Source organism: Lutra lutra, chromosome 12 (genome assembly GCF_902655055.1).
Source record: "Lutra lutra chromosome 12, mLutLut1.2, whole genome shotgun sequence".
Lineage (NCBI taxonomy): Eukaryota > Metazoa > Chordata > Mammalia > Carnivora > Mustelidae > Lutra > Lutra lutra.
Genome location: NC_062289.1, coordinates 55,388,989 through 55,411,114, shown reverse-complemented (window position 1 = coordinate 55,411,114; position 22,126 = coordinate 55,388,989). Strand labels below are relative to the sequence as shown.

Sequence of the window (22,126 nt, the reverse complement as noted above, 5' to 3'; positions counted from 1 at the left end):
TGTCTTTAGAAATGAAGCTTTATTGAAACACAGTCACATCTGTTCATTTACTCACTGCCTATGACTGCTTTCCCATTCTGAAGGCAGAGTTGAGTGGTTGTGAAAGAGATGAACATAAAGCAGATGAATATAAATAAGCAGATGAATATGGAAACATGAGACCAGGAGAGCAGTTAGAATGCTATTGCAATGGTCCAGGTGAGAGATAATGAGGGTTTGATGAGGGCAGGGGTGATGGGAATGGGGAGTAGTTGGCCAATTTGAGACATATTTAGAAAATTAAGTCAGTCAATTAAGGGTTACTTACAGACTTCAAGCATAGACTAAGATACTGCCACTAATGTGGAAAGAGAATATAGGAGAATGTTAAAATGGAAGGAAAGCTGATGAATTTGGTTTTGAATAAAGTGAGTCTAAAATCCCCTATCTCAGCCCACTTGTCACCTCATTTGTGAACCTCAGGGTCAGGAAGTTTTAAAGTGTGGGATTAGGATAGGATGGCTGTTGCAGTATGGTAATTAAAAAAAGAGATTATTCATTTTTTTTTGAGCTATGCCAAAATATCCCTGAGTCAGAAAAAGCCCCATCTCATCCTCATCTCATGTAGCCCATTCCCCTGCAGACCCTAGGTCATCAGAAGCCTCTACTCTGTCAATGAATTCCTACATCCCCTTGGACCAAATAGTTCTGACATTCACTAACTCTTCCAGAAATAAACTAGAAACCATTTGGCCCACTGGCATCTTGGCTTTGGGGTGGGTTCACTGGTCATTGTTGTCCCAGTACCACAGGGATGGTGAGACCCAGGCCATTGCCTTCTGTGTTTGTACAAAGAGAAAATGTTCTGTAGGAGACAAGAGAGCAGGCTCTGAAGTCAGTCATGCTTTGTTTTTACCTCCTTTTTTCTTGGGTTTAACTTCTGGCTGTATCATTAACTGGCTTTGCAAAGCTACCTCATCTCTCCAGGGCTCATTTTCCTTGTCTTTAGAAGAAGGACAACAATAGCACCTAACTCAGGAGTAAGTAAATTTAGGCAAATAGCAGCATAGAACTTGGCACCGTCATTCAACATGTGTTTATCGAATGACTGTTACACAGTGAAGACCACGCTAGGCACTTTGAGTACTGAGAAAATAAAACAGGAGCAGTTTCTGCTTTTATAGAGATAACGGTGTAGCACTAAACAGGTAATTAAACAGACATTAAACAGGTAATCAAACAAATAACTATGAAATAGCAATTCGAGGAAAGTGATATAAAGGAAATGAATCTAGGACCCTGACAGAGAATAAACAGTATGTGAGTGCGTGTGCAAGTGCACACACGCTTGTGTGGGGATGGGTGTTGGACCCACTAAGGCTGGTTAGACAGGAAAAGCCTCTCAGAGGAGTAACACTTAAACTTGAGTGACATAGAGGCAGTTGTGTGGAATGGAAGTAATAACATTTTTGGAATAGCCAGAAATGCTATGTAAGTGTATTAAAGTGTATTAAACAAGCACTCAAAAATGTTAGAAAATTTGGTAGAAATGTTCAGGGCACTAAAAAAGGATTTGTCTATAACCAATGCTAATTTTTTCGTGATGTTTAATAGCAGAATGCTGCATCTAGTCAAACCCTGTCAAAATGACTGATTACTGTCATTTTAGAAACCTTGGAGTAGAACTAAGGATTTTAAGAACTCAGGATTTCTGCTGTGTGCCTTTCTCTTGAGGTTGTGTCCAAATTCAAGGGGGGAGGGTCTCCAGTTTTCAGACACCAGCTGTTGTCGAGCAGTCAGTGACATGGGACTTGGTCCTTTTCTTGTGGGGCTTGCATCCTTGATCTGTTATCTTAGATGGCCATGTCTCACCAAGGCCTTTGGTCCCTCTGGAGCCTTTCTTTTTCCAACATCAAGACTGCTGCTGGCTACATGTTCAATCCTTCCAGGTGTAAAAAAGATAAACCAAGACATAGTAAATATTTTAAGAGCTTATTTGAGTGAAAACTGATTCATATCAGGCAGCAATCTAGCAGATAGGAAGGAGGTATACAAAATGAAACACTTTTCTAGGCAGAAGGGAGCAGAAACAAGGAAGTTCTAATGGGCAAAAAAGTGGGTTAATTTTTGCTTGGTTACTTTCCTTTAAAGAATAGCAAGGGTTTGTCAGGCGCATTACCTAACTAGTGTTGATGAGGCAATTATGAGTGACTGGCTTAACACCCCATTACTGGGAAAGCTTACCCTGCAATTAAGTCTCAGTTTGGTGACTTGGGGCTGAGCATGAGTGGCTCCATTTTGGGCCTGTTGTTTGTTTTTCGCAGATTCCTATGAGAGTTCCCTAGGGTTAAGAAGGACTGGAGAGGGGGCCTAAATTTCATCTACCCAGACAACTCACTCTGTTTCCAGTATATATCCTTCCAGCATCAGCCTGGAAGAATTTCAAGAGGCTAGAGGTCTTTCTGAGCTGTACATACCCTTGAGAGTGAAATGAAGGTCTTGGATTTCTCCAAATTCATCTAGGTTACTAGTCATTTCCCTTCTGAGATTCTACCTCTTCTTGGGCTAACCAGGGTTGGGACACAGACATGGGACAATAATCTCCTTTTTTGGAGACCCTGCTAAATCTGTACTTTCTTATCTATTCTTGTAAAACCAAAACCAAAACCAAAATTGCCCCCAGAATGAATTTTCAAATTAACTATGCTTTTTAATTTTTTTTCTTTTCTCACCCCAACTTTGTTTATTTTATAGACTTTATAATTTTAGCCCTGGGGCCTTGAGGCTAGGACTTAAAAAAAAAAAAAAACAAAAACAAAAATAAGCAAAAACAAAAACCTTCCCCCCACCACTGTTCCAGTAATGAATTGAAAGTCTTAGCTTTGAACATTTTAGTCTCCGCTCTGCATTTCAAGCACTTACTTTAAAATTCAAAGGCTAAGAATTTGCTTATTTATTTTCTGAACTCATTTCAATGTCTTTATAAAACAATAGGATTCAGGAACCCCTGGGTGTCTTAGTGGGTTAAGCATTTAACTCTTGGTTTTGGCTCACGGCTCACGTTGCAATCTCAGGGTCATGATCTCAGGATTATGATCTCAGAGTCATGAGATTGAGCCCAGAAAAGAGCTCTGTACTCAGCAGGGAGGCTGCTTGAGATTTTTTCCCTCTCTCTCTCCCTCTGCCCCTCCCCTTACTGACCCTCTTGCATGTCAGCGCTCTCTCCCTCTCTCTCAAATAAATAAATCTTAAAAAAAAAGCAATAGGATTCAGCCTAAATGTCTACTACTGTTACCTAAATTGGTGTAAAAAGGAATTACCGATGATGAAAACTGTCAATTTCAATTTCAAAATGTTATCATTCTACTTAAGCATTATTAGTTTATTCCAAGAACTTCTATTTTCCCTTTAGATTTATATGGTAACATCTCAGTATAGTTGACCCTTGTACAATGGTGGTTAGGGGTGCCAATCTCCCTCCTCCACACTTGAAAATAGGTGTGTAACTTTTGACTCCCCACTCCTCCAACATAACTACTAATGGCCTACTGTGGATCAGAAACCTCACAACATAAACAATCAGTTAACACATGCTTTGTGTGTTATATGCATTAGATACTGTATTCTTACAGTAAAATAAGCCAGAGAAGAGAAAATGTTAAGAAAATTATAAGGATAAGATTTATTTATAGTACCGTACTGTAAAAAATCCATGTGTAAGTGGACCTGTGCAGTTCAAATCTGTGTTGTTCAAAGGTCAATGGTATTTCTATGTCCAACTCCCTCCCCCACTGATAGAAGGCAAGCTGGGAGTTTCATTATCTTCTCTGCCCTTTGTGCACCTACCATCCAAGAAGACTTCAACAGCCCAGACACATCACTCTCAAGATTCTTTTGCATCCTCTCTGCTGATTTTTCAGCAGTCACTCACAGAACGGCTCTCAAGACCTTGTCATGCAGAACAGCTCCACCTTAGGCTCAGAAATCCTGCCTTGGTCATGCCAGCTTTCTTATGCCTTTGCTCTCATGATGCTAGTCTTTCAACCTTGTAAGTTCTAGCCCAGAATGACCTCTTATTTTCCTCACTTATTTCCCTACCCCAGAGAGTTCTTGTGCCGTAATTACTTTCCCTCCTCAAATTGGATTCCATTGGTTTAGTGGCATTCTCATGTGTTAAAGGAAAAATCCAACAATCATAAATTTTGAGAAGGTTGTATTGGCTTTATGCAGTGATTCATGAGCTGGGCAGAATCTAATCTAGCAGGATAAAAAGCTCTGAAGAGGGGGTGCCTGGATGACTCTGTCTGTTGAGCAGCAGACTCTTGGTTTTGGCTCAGCTCATCATCTCAGCATCGTGAGACTGAGCCCCAGATGTCTGGGGCTCCCCGCTCAGCAGGGAGTCTGCTTGAGATTCTCTCTCTCCCACTCCCTCTCCTTCTACTCCTCCTCCTCCTCGTGTGAGCTTTCTCTCTTTCAAAAATAAATAAATCTTTAAAAAAAAAAGGCTTTGAAGTGTTGTATAAGGTGAGAGATTTTTCTAGACCAAAGTGATTAGGAACAAGGATGTCGTTAGCTGCTTGGTTAAAGCAGTGTTACTTTTCTTTCATGGAGCAAAGGGAAGCCTTGGAGCCTGGTCAGGTAACTTGTGCTGATCAGGCAAATGCTGACTGGTTGATTTAGGCCTTCCTTTTCTGGGAGAGCCAAGCATAGACCTTAGGTAAGTTTTGCTCTGCTGACATGGGTACTTAGCATGCATGACTCCATTTTAGGCTTACTATAGATATCTTAACACATCTGTACCCTGAATTTATGTAACCATACCACCTGATACATATTTGCAGACCTCAGCTGTGTCTGTGTTCTTCTCTCCCATTTCCCTGTCTTTTTCCTCTACCAGACTCTAAGCTACTTGAGAGCATGCCTGTGTCTTACACTTCGGAATATTTAGTATCTGATACTGTCCCTAGTATTGATCCCCTGATCAATAAATGCTTATTGAATAAATGAAGAAAAGAATAATGCCTGTTTGTAAAATAAATTGCAACATTTATATCAATTTACTCATTCTTCCATCAATAATTCAATAAGTCAACACATAGTAATATAAATATAAACAAAAAATACAATTAATTCAAAATGATTGAATAGAAAATGTGAAATTATTTGAGATTAAAAACATTTTAAAAATCAGGCAAAATGAGTTAGCATATTTTACAGGTAATTCTAGTTCTTAAAATACTGTATTTTGTGGGCACCTGTGTGGCTTAGTTGGTTAAGCATCTGCCTTTGGCTCAGGTCATAATCTCAGGATCCTGGGATTGAGCTCCACATCAGGTTCTCTGCTCAGCGGGGAGCCTGCTTCCCCTTCTCTCTCTGCCTGCCTTTCTGCCTACTTACGATCTTCCTCTATGTCAAATAAAAAAATAAAATCTTAAAAAATATAAAAAATTACATTTTTAGGATATTCTTACCCATATTTCTATTTATTAGAAATATCAGATTGTCAAAAACTCTCTTTTAGATCAACCTTATGGCAGTACACTTTACATAAAGTAAAATGCACTCACTATAGGTATACAGTTCAGTAGGTTTTGACATATGCATATGTCCATGTAACCACCACTAATAGTAAAGATAGAACACATTTCCATTCTCCCCAAAACTTCCTTTGTGTTTCTTTTCAGTAAGTCCCAATTCACCTTCCCATGTCTCCAGACCCCAGATAACCACAGAATTGCTTTCTATTATTATAGCTCTTTAGACTTTTCCAGAATTTCATATAAATGGAATTATACAGTATGTACTCTGTTATGTCTGGTTTCTTTTGCTCAGTATGTTTTTGAGATTTATCATATTGTTGTCTGTTGTCTCTATATGCCACAGTTTATATAGCCACACAATGTTGATGGACTTAGAGGTTATTTTCACTTTCTAGCTATGGTAAATAAAGCTATTGTGAATGTTCATAAATAAGTCTTTGTATGGAGACAGTTTTCATTTCTCGTGGGTATCCATGTAGGAGTGGAATGGATAGAGGAGTCCCAGGGTAAGTATATGTTTAATATTGAAACTATGAAACAGTTTTCCAAAATGGTTGTAACATTTTACATTCCTACCAAAAATGTATGAGAGTGGTTTCATAGCTCATCAGCATTTGCCAGTCTTTTTCATTTTCTCCATTCTCCTAGGTATGTAATGATACCTCACTATGGTTTAAATTTATATTTCTCTGATGACTGATTGTGTTGGGAAGTTTTCATATGCTTATTGTCCATTAGTAATGCATTTCTCTTATGAAGCACCTATTTAAACATTTTGGCAAGTTTTAGTTGGGTTGTTGTCTTATTGAGTTGCAAGAGTTAGGAATATAGATGTCAGATATACATATTATAAATATTTTCTCCTAGTCTGTAGTTTGCATTTTTATCTTTTTAGCAGTGGTTTTCAGATAGAGGACAATTTTAATTATGAAGAGGTCCCATTCATCAATTATTTTCTTTTATGATTTCCTGCTTCTTGTGTCTTATCTATAGGAAATTTTTTCCTATTCTGATGTTCCAAAGGATATCTCTTCTGTTACAAGGTGATTTTTTAAAAACAGGCTAAAAAGTAACCAAAGAGTCAGCATTTCTATATTTTTAGCTACTATGGTCTAAAAAATAATTCTTCTCTGATACCAAAATCCCTGTGTAGTGTTGTATGACTCTTCTACTTCTAAACTGAAACTTTGAATAGAGATGCAGAGCTTTGAACAATTGTTTAAAAAATTTTAGTGTTTAACAAACTGAGGGTTGATGGGGGGAGGGGGTTGGGAGAGGGGGTGGGGTTATGGATATCGGGGAGGGTATGTGCTATGGTGAGTGTTGTGAAGTGTGTAAACCTGGTGATTCGCAGACCTGTACCCCTGGGGATAAAAATATATGTTTATAAAGCTGTAAAAAAAAAAAAAAGAAAAAAAAAGAAAGAAAGGATGAATCCCCAAGTTTTGTAGCAACATGGACGGGACTGGAAGAGATTATGCTGAGTGAAATAAGTCAAGCAGAGAGAGTCAATTATCATATGGTTTCACTTATTTGTGGAGCATAACAAATAGCATGGAGGACAAGGGGAGATGGAGAGGAGAAGGGAGTTGAGGGAAATTGGAAGGGGAGGTGAACCATGAGAGACTATGGACTCTGAAAAACGATCTGAGAATTTTGAAGGGGTGGGGGGTGGGAGGTTGGGGGCACCAGGTGGTGGGTATTGTAGAGGGCACGGATTGCATGGAGCACTGGGTGTGGTGCAAAAATAATGAATACTGTTATGCTGAAAAAAATAAAAAAATTAAAAAAAAATTTTAGTGTTTCTTTCTTTTTAAAATATTTATAAAATATAAAATATTATTGAAGTATAATTGACATATAATGTTAAATTAACTTTAGGTATACAATACAGTGATTTGAAAATTCTGTACATTACTCAGTGTTCACTACTATAAGTATAGTCGGGATCTGTTATCATATCCTATTACAATATTATTGATTATATTCCCTATGCCATACTTTTCATCTCCATGTCTTAATTATTTTGTAACTGAAACTTTATATCACTCAATTCCCTTCACCTATTTTGCTAATCCTCCCACCTCTCTTCCCTTTGACAGCTACCAGTTTGTTCTCTGTATTTATGAGTCTGTTTCTGTTTTATGTTTGTTTGTTCATTTGTTTTGTTTTTTAGATTCCACATATACATGACATCATTTGGCTTTCTCGGTCTTACTTATTTCACTTAGCATAATATCCTCTAGGGCCATGCATGTTGTCACAAATGGCAAGATTTCATTCTTATTGTTTGCCTGAGCAATAAAGTTATTATTTCCAAAGGTCATGATTAAATCTATTCCCAAACATACAGCCCAAGTCAGCCAGATATAAGAAGAGCACTCAACATCTCAATTTGGACTATAATGGGGATCTAATTTTTGTTACTATACTTTTTTAAAAAGGTTTTTTATTTTTTATTTTTCTTGTTTAAAAAGTCTCTTCCGAATCTCCCAATCTGCCATTTTTTTTTCTGTCTTTAGTATCTTTCTTCCTTTATATATGTGCTTAGCGGGAAACTCTGTCTCAATTTCCTGCTGCTTCTCTTTTCCTTTCTCATATCCCTTTCCTATCTCTTATTTTTCTCTCCACCTCTTCTTTCCAGAAGATTTTTTTTTCTCATTGATTTTTCCTTTCTGAAATTCACTTAGTGTGGAACTTATCCATTTTATGTATTTATGTTTAATATTATTTTACTGGGGGGTTAGAGAGAAGGGGGAGATGGAGAGGGAGAGAGAGAATCGCAAGCTCAGTGGGGAGCCTAACTCAGGGGTGGACCCTAGATCATGACCTCAGCCAAAGACAAGAGTCAGATGCTTAGCTGACTGAGCCACACAGGTGCCCCAACTTAGTGTGGCACTTATAAATAAATAGGTAAATTTTTGTATTCAGAATTTGTTGAATAAGATTTATAGTGTCTATTTACAATTTTAAAGTTGAATATTGAGTTGAACACTTCGTGCTTTTTAAAAACTCACCAAATTTGTTTTAATTTGAATTCATTGATTCTCCCTCTCCTGTCATCTAGTAAAAACTTCCTTTTCTGTGTGTGACTTGGGAGAACTTTTTGTACAAAAATGGACATGGATATATAGCTCTTTGGTAGTAAAAAAAAAAAGGTCTTTAAACAATGTTAGATTTATTTTTTCATGAAAATGTTCATTGTGCATAAACACACTATAAGATTATAACTGTTCTAATTTACTTTTTCCAATAGTTGCTAATGTTTCCTTTCAGAAAATATGGCTATGTTATAGGCTCTTTTAAAGCATCTCACAGGACTTAAACACTGCTTCATAAAATGCAAACCTACAGAGACACTGTCCTATATTCTTTGAGCCTGTAACATTGTTTAAAATTTCCCATTTCTTTTCTTACAACAGTGTAGTCATTAATTTTATTTTCCCTTCCCTTTTATTCTATCCTCTATCTCCATTTTTTCCAATTTATGCCATTTCCCTCTCTAGATATATTTTTACCTTGCTTTCTTTAAGTCTTTACAGACTGCATAACACAAAGATTAGTTTTTCAGTGTCTTCTTCCTCATTTGGTTTTTCTTTTTTCATGTCTATGTCACATTCTCTCATTCCTTTTTTTTTTTTTTTTTTTATTCCTGCTCAGTTCACCTCTATAGCCTTCCCTGGGCTCAATTCAACAGCTTCTTGCAGTTTTTGGAAGAAAGGAGTCCTTCCTTTTCCAGCACTTCATTTCTGTAATCATTTGAAACCTACAAGCCAAGACATTTGGAAAAAATTATGTTTCAATGCTTCATAATGAAAATTCTTCTTTTCAATCTATTTCAACTGTCCTCAGAGATACTAAAAAGTATTTGAAATTATACTTGGTTGAATAATGCATTAAAATGAATATGGAGCCTGAAGAATCAGAGTATGGCTGGAGCCAAGGTGAGTTGCAAATAATGCAAACAGTGGGAGTATCTCAAGATAGGTTTTCAAATTTTTTCTATTTTTTAAAGCTCTAAAGACCGAGTAGAATAAATTAATGTTAGAGGGAAGAGATGAGAACTGGGGGGAAGTTTGAGAGTTATAGCTCTAATCTGTCTATCATAGTTTCTTTGGAGTTTCTAATTTAATGTCTGTATATCACATAAATCACTACTTCATAGTGTGACCATGTTCATTTTATATAAAATATTCTCCCAAGATTCCAAGAAAAATAGTTGATTCCATTAAGTGACTCTTTTTCTTCTGTGCCTCCCAGTTCATCTAGCTCCTTGTTCAAATGTCTATAGGTAGGAGTGCACAGTTTGATAAGTTCAGGATGAGAGCAAGGAAGTTGGGGTATGTAGTCCAAATTGTTCACTGTCTTGCTTCCAGCAGTATTGCTATCATTGACTGGAAATGATAGAGCTGGGATGAGGTAGATGGTGGTGGTGGAAGGGGTGGCTGCCTCTCTGATGGATGGATATTCTAAAATGTAGTGGATTGTTTGACTAAAGAATGAGTTGCCTTGAGTGAAGGTGTTTAAACAGAGACAATGAGACTATACTTGGGAACATAAGCCTCTGTTGTTGACTAAAACTAGATCTATCAAAGAATCTGTGTCTAATGGTAGAAAAAAATGGAAACTTTTTTTCCTATGAGACAGACAGTCTGTTATTAAATTTATCATTTACACCAAGATATTAAAAAATCTAGTAGCCTTATTAAAGTATTTAATTTAATTCAACAGAATAATAACTCCAGTGGTAGCAAAAATTGGAGATGATATTCTTGAATATAAAATTTACTGATGAAATAATTGTAAGTAAAAAATGTGTTACAGTGCTTGGGTTTTACTGGGAATAATATTAATTGCCCTAACTAAAATATAAACAAGCAAACACTGGGTTGGAAGTATATTGTTCTGTGGCTAGGTAGCAATATTTTGTTGTGTAGAGAAAATGAAGAGTTCACCAGAGAAAGAAGGGCAGAGAAGAGCTGAGAACGGGCTGAGGAGATTTTTCTTTTGTCCTTGACCTGTTGTATTAGATTTTACTAGATCATTATTACCTGCTGCTGCCATAGCAAACTAATCAAGGATGTTCTTGGGACCATTTTCAGGCATTCTTTATTTCTACTACTGTCTTGGCTTCTGTGGAAGCCAAGCTTGGAAGTCTATGAGAATATACCTGCATTCCTTCCTTATTTAACATTTAGGAAGACATGCTGAGGTTGGAGGTGGCATAAATAGTTTTTCTCTTTTTAAATGCTGGTACATCAAATACCTTGCTAATCAAAATATATTTTATGGACCAGCAGTGCTCTGCAGCCTGGACATTACCTAGGAGCTTGTTAGAAATGCAGAATCTCAGAATCTGTCACCCACCCTGATCTACTGAATCATAATCTGCATTTTAAGGAGACCTCCATGGGATTTAGATGCCCACTAATATTTGAGAAGTTTTTAACCTATTTAGTTTGCATTCCTGTAGGGTATTATCTGTTCCCAATGTGTCAGCAATTTACTGGAATGGGCTTAATTGGGGCTGTACGCTCTCTTATTTAATCTGTTCATACATCATTGCATTTAATCCCCACAACAAACCTTCACAATATCTTAATCCTTATATTGCAGATGAGACAGTTAAATGAATTATCCAAGGTCACACAGCTAGTAAATGGGGGACTTGAGTCTGACTCCTCAAATCTCTTCTCTTTTCCTATACCACACTACTTTCTCTTTACTTTAATCATGAATAATTGTCTATGCATGAAGAGAATAAAGCCCATTTAAAAAAAAGTTATAAAAAGACCTTTTAAAGAGGACTTGCAGTCATTCAAAGATTATTTCAGAGTATGCCACACTTCTGGTGATAAAGCAAAGAAGACAGAATGAAGCACCCTTGGTCCCTGGTTTTGGTGTAATTCAGGACTGCATCTTGTCATGTCCATACCTTATCCTGCCCATCAGCTGACTTGCATCATGCTGCTGCTGAAGCAGGTTCCAACTGCTTAAGCCTGTGTTGAGCCAGGTGCTAAGAGCAGCACTGATTGTGTTGTGTTGAGGCTGTGCATATGCCTCCATGCAAACTGCAGTTCAAGAGCTGTAAAACTGTTTGCATTCTAAATCTATCAGATGGCTTTGAACAAAACCAGTGCCAATAAGGCTATTTGAATGCTTTAATTTGGCAAAAGAGTGTGGCAAAAGAACTTATGGCCACCAACCAAATTATTAAGAAATATTGTATTTCCAGGATAGCTGTATTTTCCAGGGAGAGGCTCAAGAAACCCCATAAAACATTGGAAATGACCCAGATCACCCTTTGTTCTTGGAAAACTCCTTTCAGCTGCAAAAACAAAGAATAAAACCCAAAGCAACCTGACATCTGCTTTGAGGCTGGAGAATCCTGTTTTCTTGTTAGCTCTGGGGTTATAACCCAGATAGACTTGTTCCAAGCTGGGTAACATCTAGTCTGGGCTATCCACACTACACAAACATTTCTTGGGGGAACTAGATAATGATTTAAAAATGAGCAGTGAATTAGAAGCATGAAGTGAGTGCGAGTCATGTCCCAGTCACTTTAGAACTGGGTGTGTATGGGAGGCCCAGTTTTCAGTAGGATGAAAGTAGGGTAAGTACTAACCTTTCTCTATCAGTCTCAGGGCTGTTCTCATACTTAAAGAGAACTCTTTTGGCTCAGCCTTTTATGGAGTGTGTGAGTGTCTCAGTGAAGACATACCTCACTGAGGTCTTTCTTGTGCATTGGCCAGCCCTACTTTCTCTAAAATGATGACCTTGAGAGCCTCCGACTTTAGGAGCCTTAAAGTTTAGGTCAGATCGGCCTCCTGGGGGATGGGGCCTGATAGGGGCGCCCTCTTCACGTGCTCCAGTCACCCTGTCCTTCCCTCTAGCTCTCTTTCTGACGTTAGCACAAGACTGAGACTCAGAGTGAGGGAGGAGTCATGGACCCCAAGGGCCCATTACTCGGAAGCCCCACCCCTCTATTAGAGTCACCCAACCCGGAGAACTCAGTCATCCTCAAGAGTAAAGTTCTTTGAATTATATATGTAAAAAAGGGCAAATCCACTCTAAATGTCAGTCCAATATCCACGGGGGCGAGAGACAGCAGGTAATTAGAAGCAATTAGCTGTCCCCCTGCCGGGAAGCCGGGCAATTACCTTTTTCTCTCTTCCTCTTCCGTCCTTCCTTCTCCCGTGGAAGCGATAGAAGTGTTTTGCTCCCCAAGCAGCAGTGTACGCTGGGCTGGCACAGGAATGAGGGATGAACTGAGCAGGATTCGGTCTCCTCCTCCCGCCGCCGCGGTAGCCGCCGGCAGAGCAGTGCATTGTGGAGGGTGAACGCGCCGCGGTCGCTGGAGCTGGCTTCCCGGGATCGCGCGGCGGGGAGCTGTCCGAGGTGCTGAACGTCCCGGCCCCTGCACGCCCATCTGCGCCGATCTGACCCCTCCAAGTCCTGGCCTTTCTCCCATTCCTCCGTCTGCCTGTCTATTCTCCTCACCTAGGGGCGTAGCGTCTGGAGGAAATCATGGTGTTCGCTCCAGGTATACCTGCACCTTGCTTTTTCACCAGGTGTCCAGGAGGGGATCGGGGAAGAGAAGGGAGAACATAGGGAGAAAAAGCCTTTTACCTTGCCTCCCATCTGCGGGTTTTGGAGTTACTGTCTGTAAACTAGGGGCGGGAGAGTGCCTCTGTGCAGAGTCTTCGCCTCTCTCCCCAGTCCCGTCCCATCTGTCCTCTAACCATCCCCAGCTGTAGTCCCGTCGCTGCTCTAGCCGCCTGGTTCCTCCACATCCCATCTGAGCTCAGGCACCTTGAGAATTGGGACCTTTGCCAGAGACACAGGCGCCTACGTGGGCGGGAGGGTGGAGAGATCCGGACAGGAGTCGTGGGCTTCGGGATACTTCGGTGGGAATCTTCTTCTCTGCCACTTAACCCTCTGCAAAAGTGGCAAAGTGACCCGGTTCCTCCCGATGTCCTGAGGAAAGAAGTGGGTGAAGCCCACTAAGGGCAAAGGAGCGTTCCTCCTCAAGGAATTCGACCTGAAACTCTGGCAGGAGGCTGCAGCTCAGAAGCTGCTACTGCGGCGCCGCTGGCTGTTGCAGTGTCTTTTAGGAGCTGGCAGTGAAGGACTTTGGTCCTTTTGCTGCTCTCTGTGGCTACAAGTTGGGAAAAGTCAGATTTGCAGGCAGTTGACCGGCTTACTGGTGTGTGCATGTGTGTGTATTTGAGTAATGTCTGTGTAAGTTGAGCATTGGGGGAAAACATGGCCATTGTTAACCTAGGAAGCTGTCTCTAGCGGGTACATACAACAAGGTCTTTCTCTCAAATTCCAGGCTCTGCTTTCATTAAATACTGCTGTGGGGGAAAAGGGAGTATGGAAAAGAGTAGAGGGGACTAAGACTCTAAGTTTGTTATGGTTCTTTCACTTGAAAGGTTAGTTTGCATTTGCTGTAGCCATTAGACCTCAGGTAGCTAGGGAGGAAAAGTATAATGCAATTTTAAAAGGGAAGAATTGAGTCTGGGTTAACTTGAGAAGGGGAAGTTCACTCTCCCCACCCCCAAACAGGATGTTAGCTGAGGAAGCAGGAGTGAGTTTCTGTCAGTCCTGACACTCACCACAGGCAGTGACTCAGATGATGACTTAAAGGAAAGTCCAGAGGCCCGTCTGCTGACCATTTCAAATAATTCAAGGGGGGAAGTTGTTCTGTACAGTGAAGGACATTCAATCAGCATAGGACCTATGAAGTTGAAAAAAATAGTTCTTGGTAGCATTTATAAACTACTTACCACTTTGTAAAGCACTTTTATGCCATTATTTCATTTGATTTTCAAATTACCCTCTGAGGGAAGCAATATTTCTCTTTTACCAGCCCCAGGGGGGCTGATTTCAGATAGTCTTTCCAGCCTCAGCTGGAATTTTCTGGGTCCTCCGACTCTCTCAGAACCTATCTTCTTGACAAAATGCCTTGTCTATCTCAGGGGTAGCTGCTTTTTTGGACGAGGGTCAGATGTAGCCCCAGGGAAACGTCCTTCCACTTCTGGGGTGAAGATGGGCTAGTGTTGTCCAGAGTTAGGGTTGTTGAGTGAAGTTAACCAGGCGTTTTCTAAAGGCATGATTGTGGGTGAAAGACTGTGTAATGAGCAGCGAGTAATTCCTGGAGAAGACTGAACTGGCTGAAGCAGACTACTGTTTTCACAGGGCTTTACTTTTCCATTTTTCTTCTAAGTTTTGTATTAGTTTTATTTTTTCCCCCTGCAGGGAATGTAGAAGTTATTCATAACTGTCAGAGATGGTATAAATTGACCTGGATAGGATATGTTACAGAAACCTGTGGGGAAACACTTTTTGGGTCATTTCTTCAATTTCGAGTTTTTCTTAAAAATTATAAGCATTTTGGGACAATAAGAATAGGGTGCTAAAATATTGTGTTAACTTACCTTTTCATCTACTGATCATATGTCTTCCAACTCATATAGTGATTTTATTCTGAAAGAATATCAGAACAATGAATTGTTTTTGAACTCTGCCAGATTTTCATCATTACAGCCTCATTTCTAGGACTGTTGTTTTTCTAAATCTCTATAATCAGGGATCCAGATGTTTTGTGCTAGTCAAGGCAAAACTCCTCCATTTTCTCCAAGTCACCCAGGAAGGGAGGGAACAGAGGCATGTGCTATGATTATTCCAAAATTAATAAAGTAAAATAAAGTAATAATCCACAATGAATATAATAAGTTAACATGGAACTGTTCATAAAATTGGGTCAGTGGGTACTGTGCCCTTCTAAACCCATTGTAGCTCTTTGGGTTTTAGCAAAGGGAAACAAGAATCCTGAGGTCTACTTCTGGCCTTGCCTATGTGAATTGACCTGCTTTGAATGATTCTGCTGCCTCTTCACTTACCTTAAAGGCAAAGGTGAAAAGTTACAGAGATTCAGGAAGCAATTTTCAGTCCAGAAGTACAATGTAATGAAGGAGAAATGATTGTAAATTTATATAACTCTACTTAGGATTCACTCTTATTACATGGTATAAAACAACCTTGCATTCTCTTGTTTCAATTAGTCTACAGATTATAAGGAACAGGGGTTAAGCTGGGCAGGGTCTTTGAGTGGTTTCTTGGTTTACATAGTGCAAACAACTCAATTCTATACTTTTCTTCCTTCTTAAACCATTCACAGACTTTGTAATTTAGGGGGATTTTCATTTAATGCATTTTAATATTTAAACTCCTTACTAGTAAGGGACAATGACTCCTAATTATTTAAGGATTCAGTTATCTAAAACCTATCATGCATTTCTTCTTCTCTCTAAAGGAATGATGCAAAATTAGTAACAGTTAAATGAGGTATAAAGTATAAATATATTAATTTCTCCTTAAGTGACATCTATCCTTAAATATAGATTAAACTAAGCTGGGGCACATGGCTGAGGCAAAAAACAAAATGAGGCCCCTTGTTTTTCCTGAATCTCTTATCCATTTCTCCTCCTTCCTTTCCCCACAACTGAAGGTGGAATCTTTGTAAAGCAATGTGTGAAGACTTAGAAGCATATCAGCAAGCCAAATGAAAGAGGGTAAACGCAACCAATATGGAAAAATATTTGGCCTGGCGCATAGCACTAAATTGACCCAGGTTTCTTAGTTTGTAGTTATGAAAAAGCTTCCATTTGGGAGGAAAAATGTTTTGGGATGTCTGGAGTTTACATATGGTGCTGGTTTTCGGGGGCGGAAATCAAGGCATCATTATGCATTCATGGACAAATTCGAAGTAGAAGAAAGAAGAAAAACCACTGGGCATTGATGTTGAAAAGTGAAAAAGAATACAAGAAAATTTCAGCATATTTCTTGGCCTATTCCAGGGTGAGAAAGCATATGTCCACAGATTCAAATGTTTTTTCAGTGCCCTGGTTTCATCTAAAGAATTTCAGACTCTGAACAATCAGATTGTTCATTCTTCCTTGAGGAAGAGCTAATAAAGGATAGATTGTGAGGGGTGCCTGGGAGGCTCTGTGGGTTAAGTCTCTGCCTTTGGCTCAGGTCATGATCTCAGGGTCCTGGGATCGAACCCCACATCGGGCTCTCTGGTGGGCTGGGAGCCTGCTTCCCCCTCTCTCTCTGCCTGTTGCTCTGCCTTCTTGTGATCTCTCTCTCTCTCTCTCTCTTTCTCTGTCAAATAAATAAATAAAATCTTTAAAAAAAAGAATAGATTGTGAGATATAAAGTGAGAACAGAAGTTTCCTTATCCTTGGGCCATCCCCACATACCCCATTCAAGAATTAATGTACCTCTTTTTGTGGATAGCTAATATATACTTGACTTGTTTGGATTTCCTTCAAGTAACATGTATTATCAAGAGAAAGATCTTTCTTCTCATTCATGAATTAGATTAGGTATGATAACAAGGATTTCAAGGTGAAATAAAAATGGTGTAATTGTAAACAATTGAATAGCCAGGTTCTTGACTTCTAAGATTAGTTTCAAAAAACTTTAGCAACAATAGTTCTACAGAGAGCTATTAAAATATCTAAGAAAATATTTATTGCAAGGTAGTTATAACTTTTATTTATTTGTATAAACCTCTTACTAATTCCTGAGAGAGCAATGAATAAATAAATGATATAATAGACTGTCCTAACTTTAAGGTTTATAAGCTGCCAACTTGGACAAAAAAATTATCTTCTGTTAGCATAAATATTTTTTGCTTTTATTAATTTATTATTTTTAAAAATTACCTACGGTTAAATAGACTTTAACAAGTTGACTTTCAGATACGTTGTGAATTATAGGTTAAGGTTTATTTTTTATATGAATATTCAAGTATTATTTTTATTATTTATTTATTTTTTAAAAGATTTTATTTATTTATTTGACTGAAAGAGATCACAAGTAGGCAGAGAGGCAGGCAGGGGTGTGGGGAGCAGGCTCCCCACCGAGCAGAGAGCCTGATGTGGGGCTCGATCCCAGGACCCTGAGATCATGACCCGGCAGAGGCTTTAACCCACTGAGCCACCCAGGTGCCCCACAATTATTATTTTTAAAAAAGATTTTATTTATTTATTTGAGAGAGAGAAATACAGAGAGGGAGAGGGAAGAAACAGACTCCTCACTGAGCGGAGAGCCAATGCTGGGCTCAATCCCAGGACTCTGAGATCATGCCCTGAGCCGAAGGCAGATGCTACACAGGTGCCCCTATGAATCTTCAATTATCCTAATACCATCTGTTGGCAAGATGATATCTCTCTGTTGAATTACCTTTGTAACTTATTAAAAGTTAACTGGCTATATTTCTGTGGGTCTATTTCTGGACTCTATTCTATTTCATTCTTCTATATGTCTATCCTTCCACTAATACCATGCCATCTTGCCTTATAGTAAGTCTTAAAATTAAAATTAAGTAGTACAATCCTTTTTGTTTTTCTCTTTCAAAATTGTTTTGGCTGTTGTAGTTCCTTTGACTTTCCACATAAATTTAGAATCAGCTTGCGTATATCTACATAAAATGAAATCTACTGATCAGTTTGTGGAGAATTAATATCTTAACTATGTTGAGTCTCCAGTCTATGAACATGATAGTTCTCTTCATTTATTTAGTTCTTTGATTTTTCTCATTAGTATTTTATACTTTTCAGCCTATAGATCCTGTGTATGCTTTGATAGATTTATATCTAAATTTTTTGGGGGGGAGATACTGTAAATGGCATTTAAAAACAATTCAATTTCTAAAAGTTCATTACTAGTATAGAAATAGTTTTTTTAAAATCTTAATCTTGTTTCCTATGATCTTGCTTATCTCTCTTATTAGTTGTAGGAGCTAACTTGTAGATTTCTTAGGATTATTTTTAAAAGATTTTATTTATTTATTTCATAGAGATAGAGGGAAAGAGAGTGAGCACAAGGAGGGGGAACTGCAGAGGGAGAGGGAGAAGCAGGTTCCCCGCTGAGCAGGGAGTCCTATGAGGAACTCAATCCTAGGACCTGGGATCATGACCTGAACCCAAGGCAGACACTTAACAGACTAAGCCACCCAGGCACCCCTCTTCTAAGTTTTTATTTAGACAGTCATGTTGCTTGTAAATAAGGACTGTTTAATTTCTTTTCCAGTTTTTAGCCATTTTGCATTGGCTAGGGTGGTAGCACACTATTAAATAGAAATAAGTAGAGTGGACATTTTAATTTTAGAGGAAAGCATGCAGTCTTTCACCATTAGGCATGATGTTAGCCATAGAATTTTTCATAGATGCTTTTTATTAGGTTGAGGAAGTTACTTTGTAGTCCAAGTTTGCAGTGAATTTTTGTCGTTAATAGACATTGAATATCATGAAATGTTTTTTCTGCTTCTAATAATATGTAATGTTGTTTTTCTTTTTTAGAGTATTAATATGGTGGCTTACGCTGATTGATTTTCTTTTTTTTTTAGATTTTATTTGTTTATTTGACAGAGAGAGATCACAAGTAGACAGAGAGGCAGGCAGAGAGAGAGAGAGAGAGAGAGAGAGAGGGAAGCAGGCTCCCTGCTGAGCAGAGAGCCCGATGCGGGACTCGATCCCAGGACCCTGAGATCATGACCTGAGCCGAAAGCAGCGGCTTAACCCACTGAGCCACCCAGGCGCCCCCGCTGATTGATTTTCAAATGTTGAACCAGCCTTACATTCCTGAGATAACACTCATTTGATTATGATGTACTGTTCTTTTCATATGCTGAAGGATTCAACTTGTTAATATTTTTTGAACAATATTTTGGTCAGTGTTCATGAGATATATTGGTCTATAGTTTGCTTTCCACATACTATCTTTATCTGGTTTTGATATCAGTATAATGCTATCTTCATAAATAAGCTAAGTATTTCCGCCTTTGATTTTCTGAAAGAGTTGTAGACTGGTATTATTTCTTCCTTAAATGAAATCATTGGTGAAACCATATGGGCTTAGAATTTTCTTTGTGGGAAGCTCTTTAAACGTGAATTCTATTTCTTTAATAGATACAGGACTGTTCTGTTAGTTTTGGGTTAGTTTTGGTAGTTTTTACAGAAATTGGTCCACATTATCTAATTTACTGGATTTGTGTGAACAAATTTGTTTGTAGTACTCTCTTATCTGTTCAATACATGTAGGATTTATAGTGATATCTTCCTTTCATTTCCAATACTGATGATTTCCCAGGTCCTAGGATTGAGTTCCTCATAGGAACTGATTCTGATTTTTGTTTATTTTTTGTCAGTTAGGCTGCAGGAATGTTAATTTTTTATCTTTTTGAAGAAACCTCTGTTTGGTTTCATTGATATTCCTTAATGTTTTTCCTATTTTCAATGTCATTGATTTCTGCTCTTTATTGTTTCCTTCTTTCTACTAGCTTTAACTTTATTTTGCCCTACTTTTTCTAGACTTAAAATTAAACTTAGATTATTTATTTTAGATCTTTCTTTCTTCTAGTATAGACATTTAATGCTGTAAATATTCATCTAAACAGTTCTTACAACTTTTAATGTATTTTTTATTTTCATTCAGTACAAAATGTTTTGTAATTTCCCTTGATAACCTCTTCTTTTCCCCATAGATTATTTAGAAATACATTGTTTAGTTTCCAATTACTTGGGGATTCCCTACATATATTCCTATTATTGATTGCTACTATAATTCCATAATGATCAGAGAAGAAGCTTTCTGTAATTTTAGTTTTGTTTAATTTGTTAAGGTATGTTTATGAGACAGAATATGGTATATCTTGGTAAATGCTTCATGTGCACCAAAATATGTATATTTTGCTCTGTTTGGATAGAATGTCATTTTGATACAGTTGATCGCTAATATTGTTCATTTCTTCTATATCCTAACTCATATTCAGCTTATTTGGTTTATTGATTATTAGGCACAAAGTGCTGAAGCTTCTAGCAAAAATTGTGGATTTTCCTATTTTTCCTTTTGGTTTGACACTTTCTGCTTTATGTATCTTGAAGCACTTTTATTAGAGAGACAACAATCTAATAGACTGTTAGGTCTTTCTGAATTGACTCTTTTATCATTTAGTAATGTCCTTCTTTATCTCTGGTATTTCTCTTAGTCTGTAGTCTCTTTTGACTTATAATAACATAGCTACTCCAGCTTTCTTCTGATTAGTGTTTGTATGGTACTGTCAATCCTCATTATTCACAGACTCCATTTTTGCAAATTTGCTTGCTCAGTAAAATCTATTTGTAAAATAGATCAATCAAAATCAGTCCTTGCAGCACTTCCTCTGCCATTCAAGGACATGTACAGAATGGCAGAAAAAATTGAGTTTCTTGACATGCATGTTCCTAGCTAAGGTTGAACAAGCAACACTTTGCCTTCTTACTTTAGCTTACTGTAAACAAATGTGCTTTTTGTGGTCTGTTTGGTTTTTCACACATTTGTACTTTTTGCTGGTGATGTCACTGTTTAGTGTGGTCCTCAAGTGTAGTGCTGAGGGGTTGTCTGAGATTTCTAAGTAGAAGAAGGTAGTGACATGCTTTATGGAGGGAAGTTAGATATGCTCCCTTCAGGTATGAGTTATAGTGCTGTTGGCTGTGAGGTAAATTTTAATAAATCAACAACATATATTAAATAAAGTGTCCTTAAACAGAAACACACATAAAACAAAGTTACGTATTAATCAGTTGACTAAAATGTTACAACCAGAGGCTCATAGGTACCTAACCCTGTATTTCTCTTAGGAAAAATGGTTCCATATTTGCTAATTCACTGTTTGCAGCTACTTTATAGAACACAACTTTTGTGAATAATGAGAATAACCTGTATATTATTTCCCATACTTTTATTTTTTATTTTATTTTATTTGTTTATCTGACCCAGAGAGAGAGAGCACAAACAGGGCAATGGTAGGCTGAGGAAGAGGGAGAGACAGTCTTCCTGCAGAACAAGGAGCCCAATGCAGGACTCAATCCCAGAACCTTTGGATCGTGACCTGAGCCAAAGGTAGATGTTGAACCAACTGAGCCACCCAGATGCCCCCATCCTTTTGTTTTTAAGTCACCTTGGTCATTGTAGTCAATGTAGTCAATAAGCAGACAGCATATTTTTGGGTCTTGCTTTTTAATCAAATATGTAGTTTTAAAGGTTTAAGTTAGTGGCTGACTGCCTGTATGTCTTTCTCCTATTATTACTGTGTTTTCTAATTCCCCATTATTGTTTATAATTAAATAATATTTTAACATTTGAAAATTTTTGTTGTTAGAGTTTTAGAAATTTTAATAAGCATAGATAATCTAAAAGAAAACAAAAATCACAACATTATCCACCACTGTTAATATTTTCTGTATAACTTCTCAGACCTTGTCTCTATGAGTATAGCTCCCAATTTTTTAAACAAAAATATTACCTTGACATGCATACTACTTTTTGACATGATTGTTTACACATGCACCGTTATCGTCTTTTCATGCCATGTAGCTAATACATATAATTAAAAAAAAAAGACATGGAACAAATGTTGCCATTATCCCCCTTTTTACAGATGATAAAAGTAAAGACTCAGAATGCCTGACCAATTTTATGTTGTGGAGCCAAGATTTGACATTGGATCCACTGACCTTCTAAAAATAGCATAGTTTTTAAATACATAGCAAGCA

At 38.0% G+C, this 22,126-nt stretch overlaps 1 protein-coding gene across 1 annotated transcript in view; it reads left to right on the top strand.

The window, feature by feature from the left end:
* Nucleotides 1–12,644: 12,644 nt before the first annotated feature.
* The window catches only part of AKAIN1 (A-kinase anchor inhibitor 1), a 48,412-nt gene continuing 38,930 nt past the window's right edge, over nt 12,645–22,126 (top strand). The window contains exon 1 of the mRNA XM_047697874.1: nt 12,645–13,062. Within this exon, the coding sequence (XP_047553830.1) occupies nt 13,047–13,062 (16 nt within the window). The 5' untranslated portion in view covers nt 12,645–13,046. The remainder of the gene's footprint in view (nt 13,063–22,126) is intronic.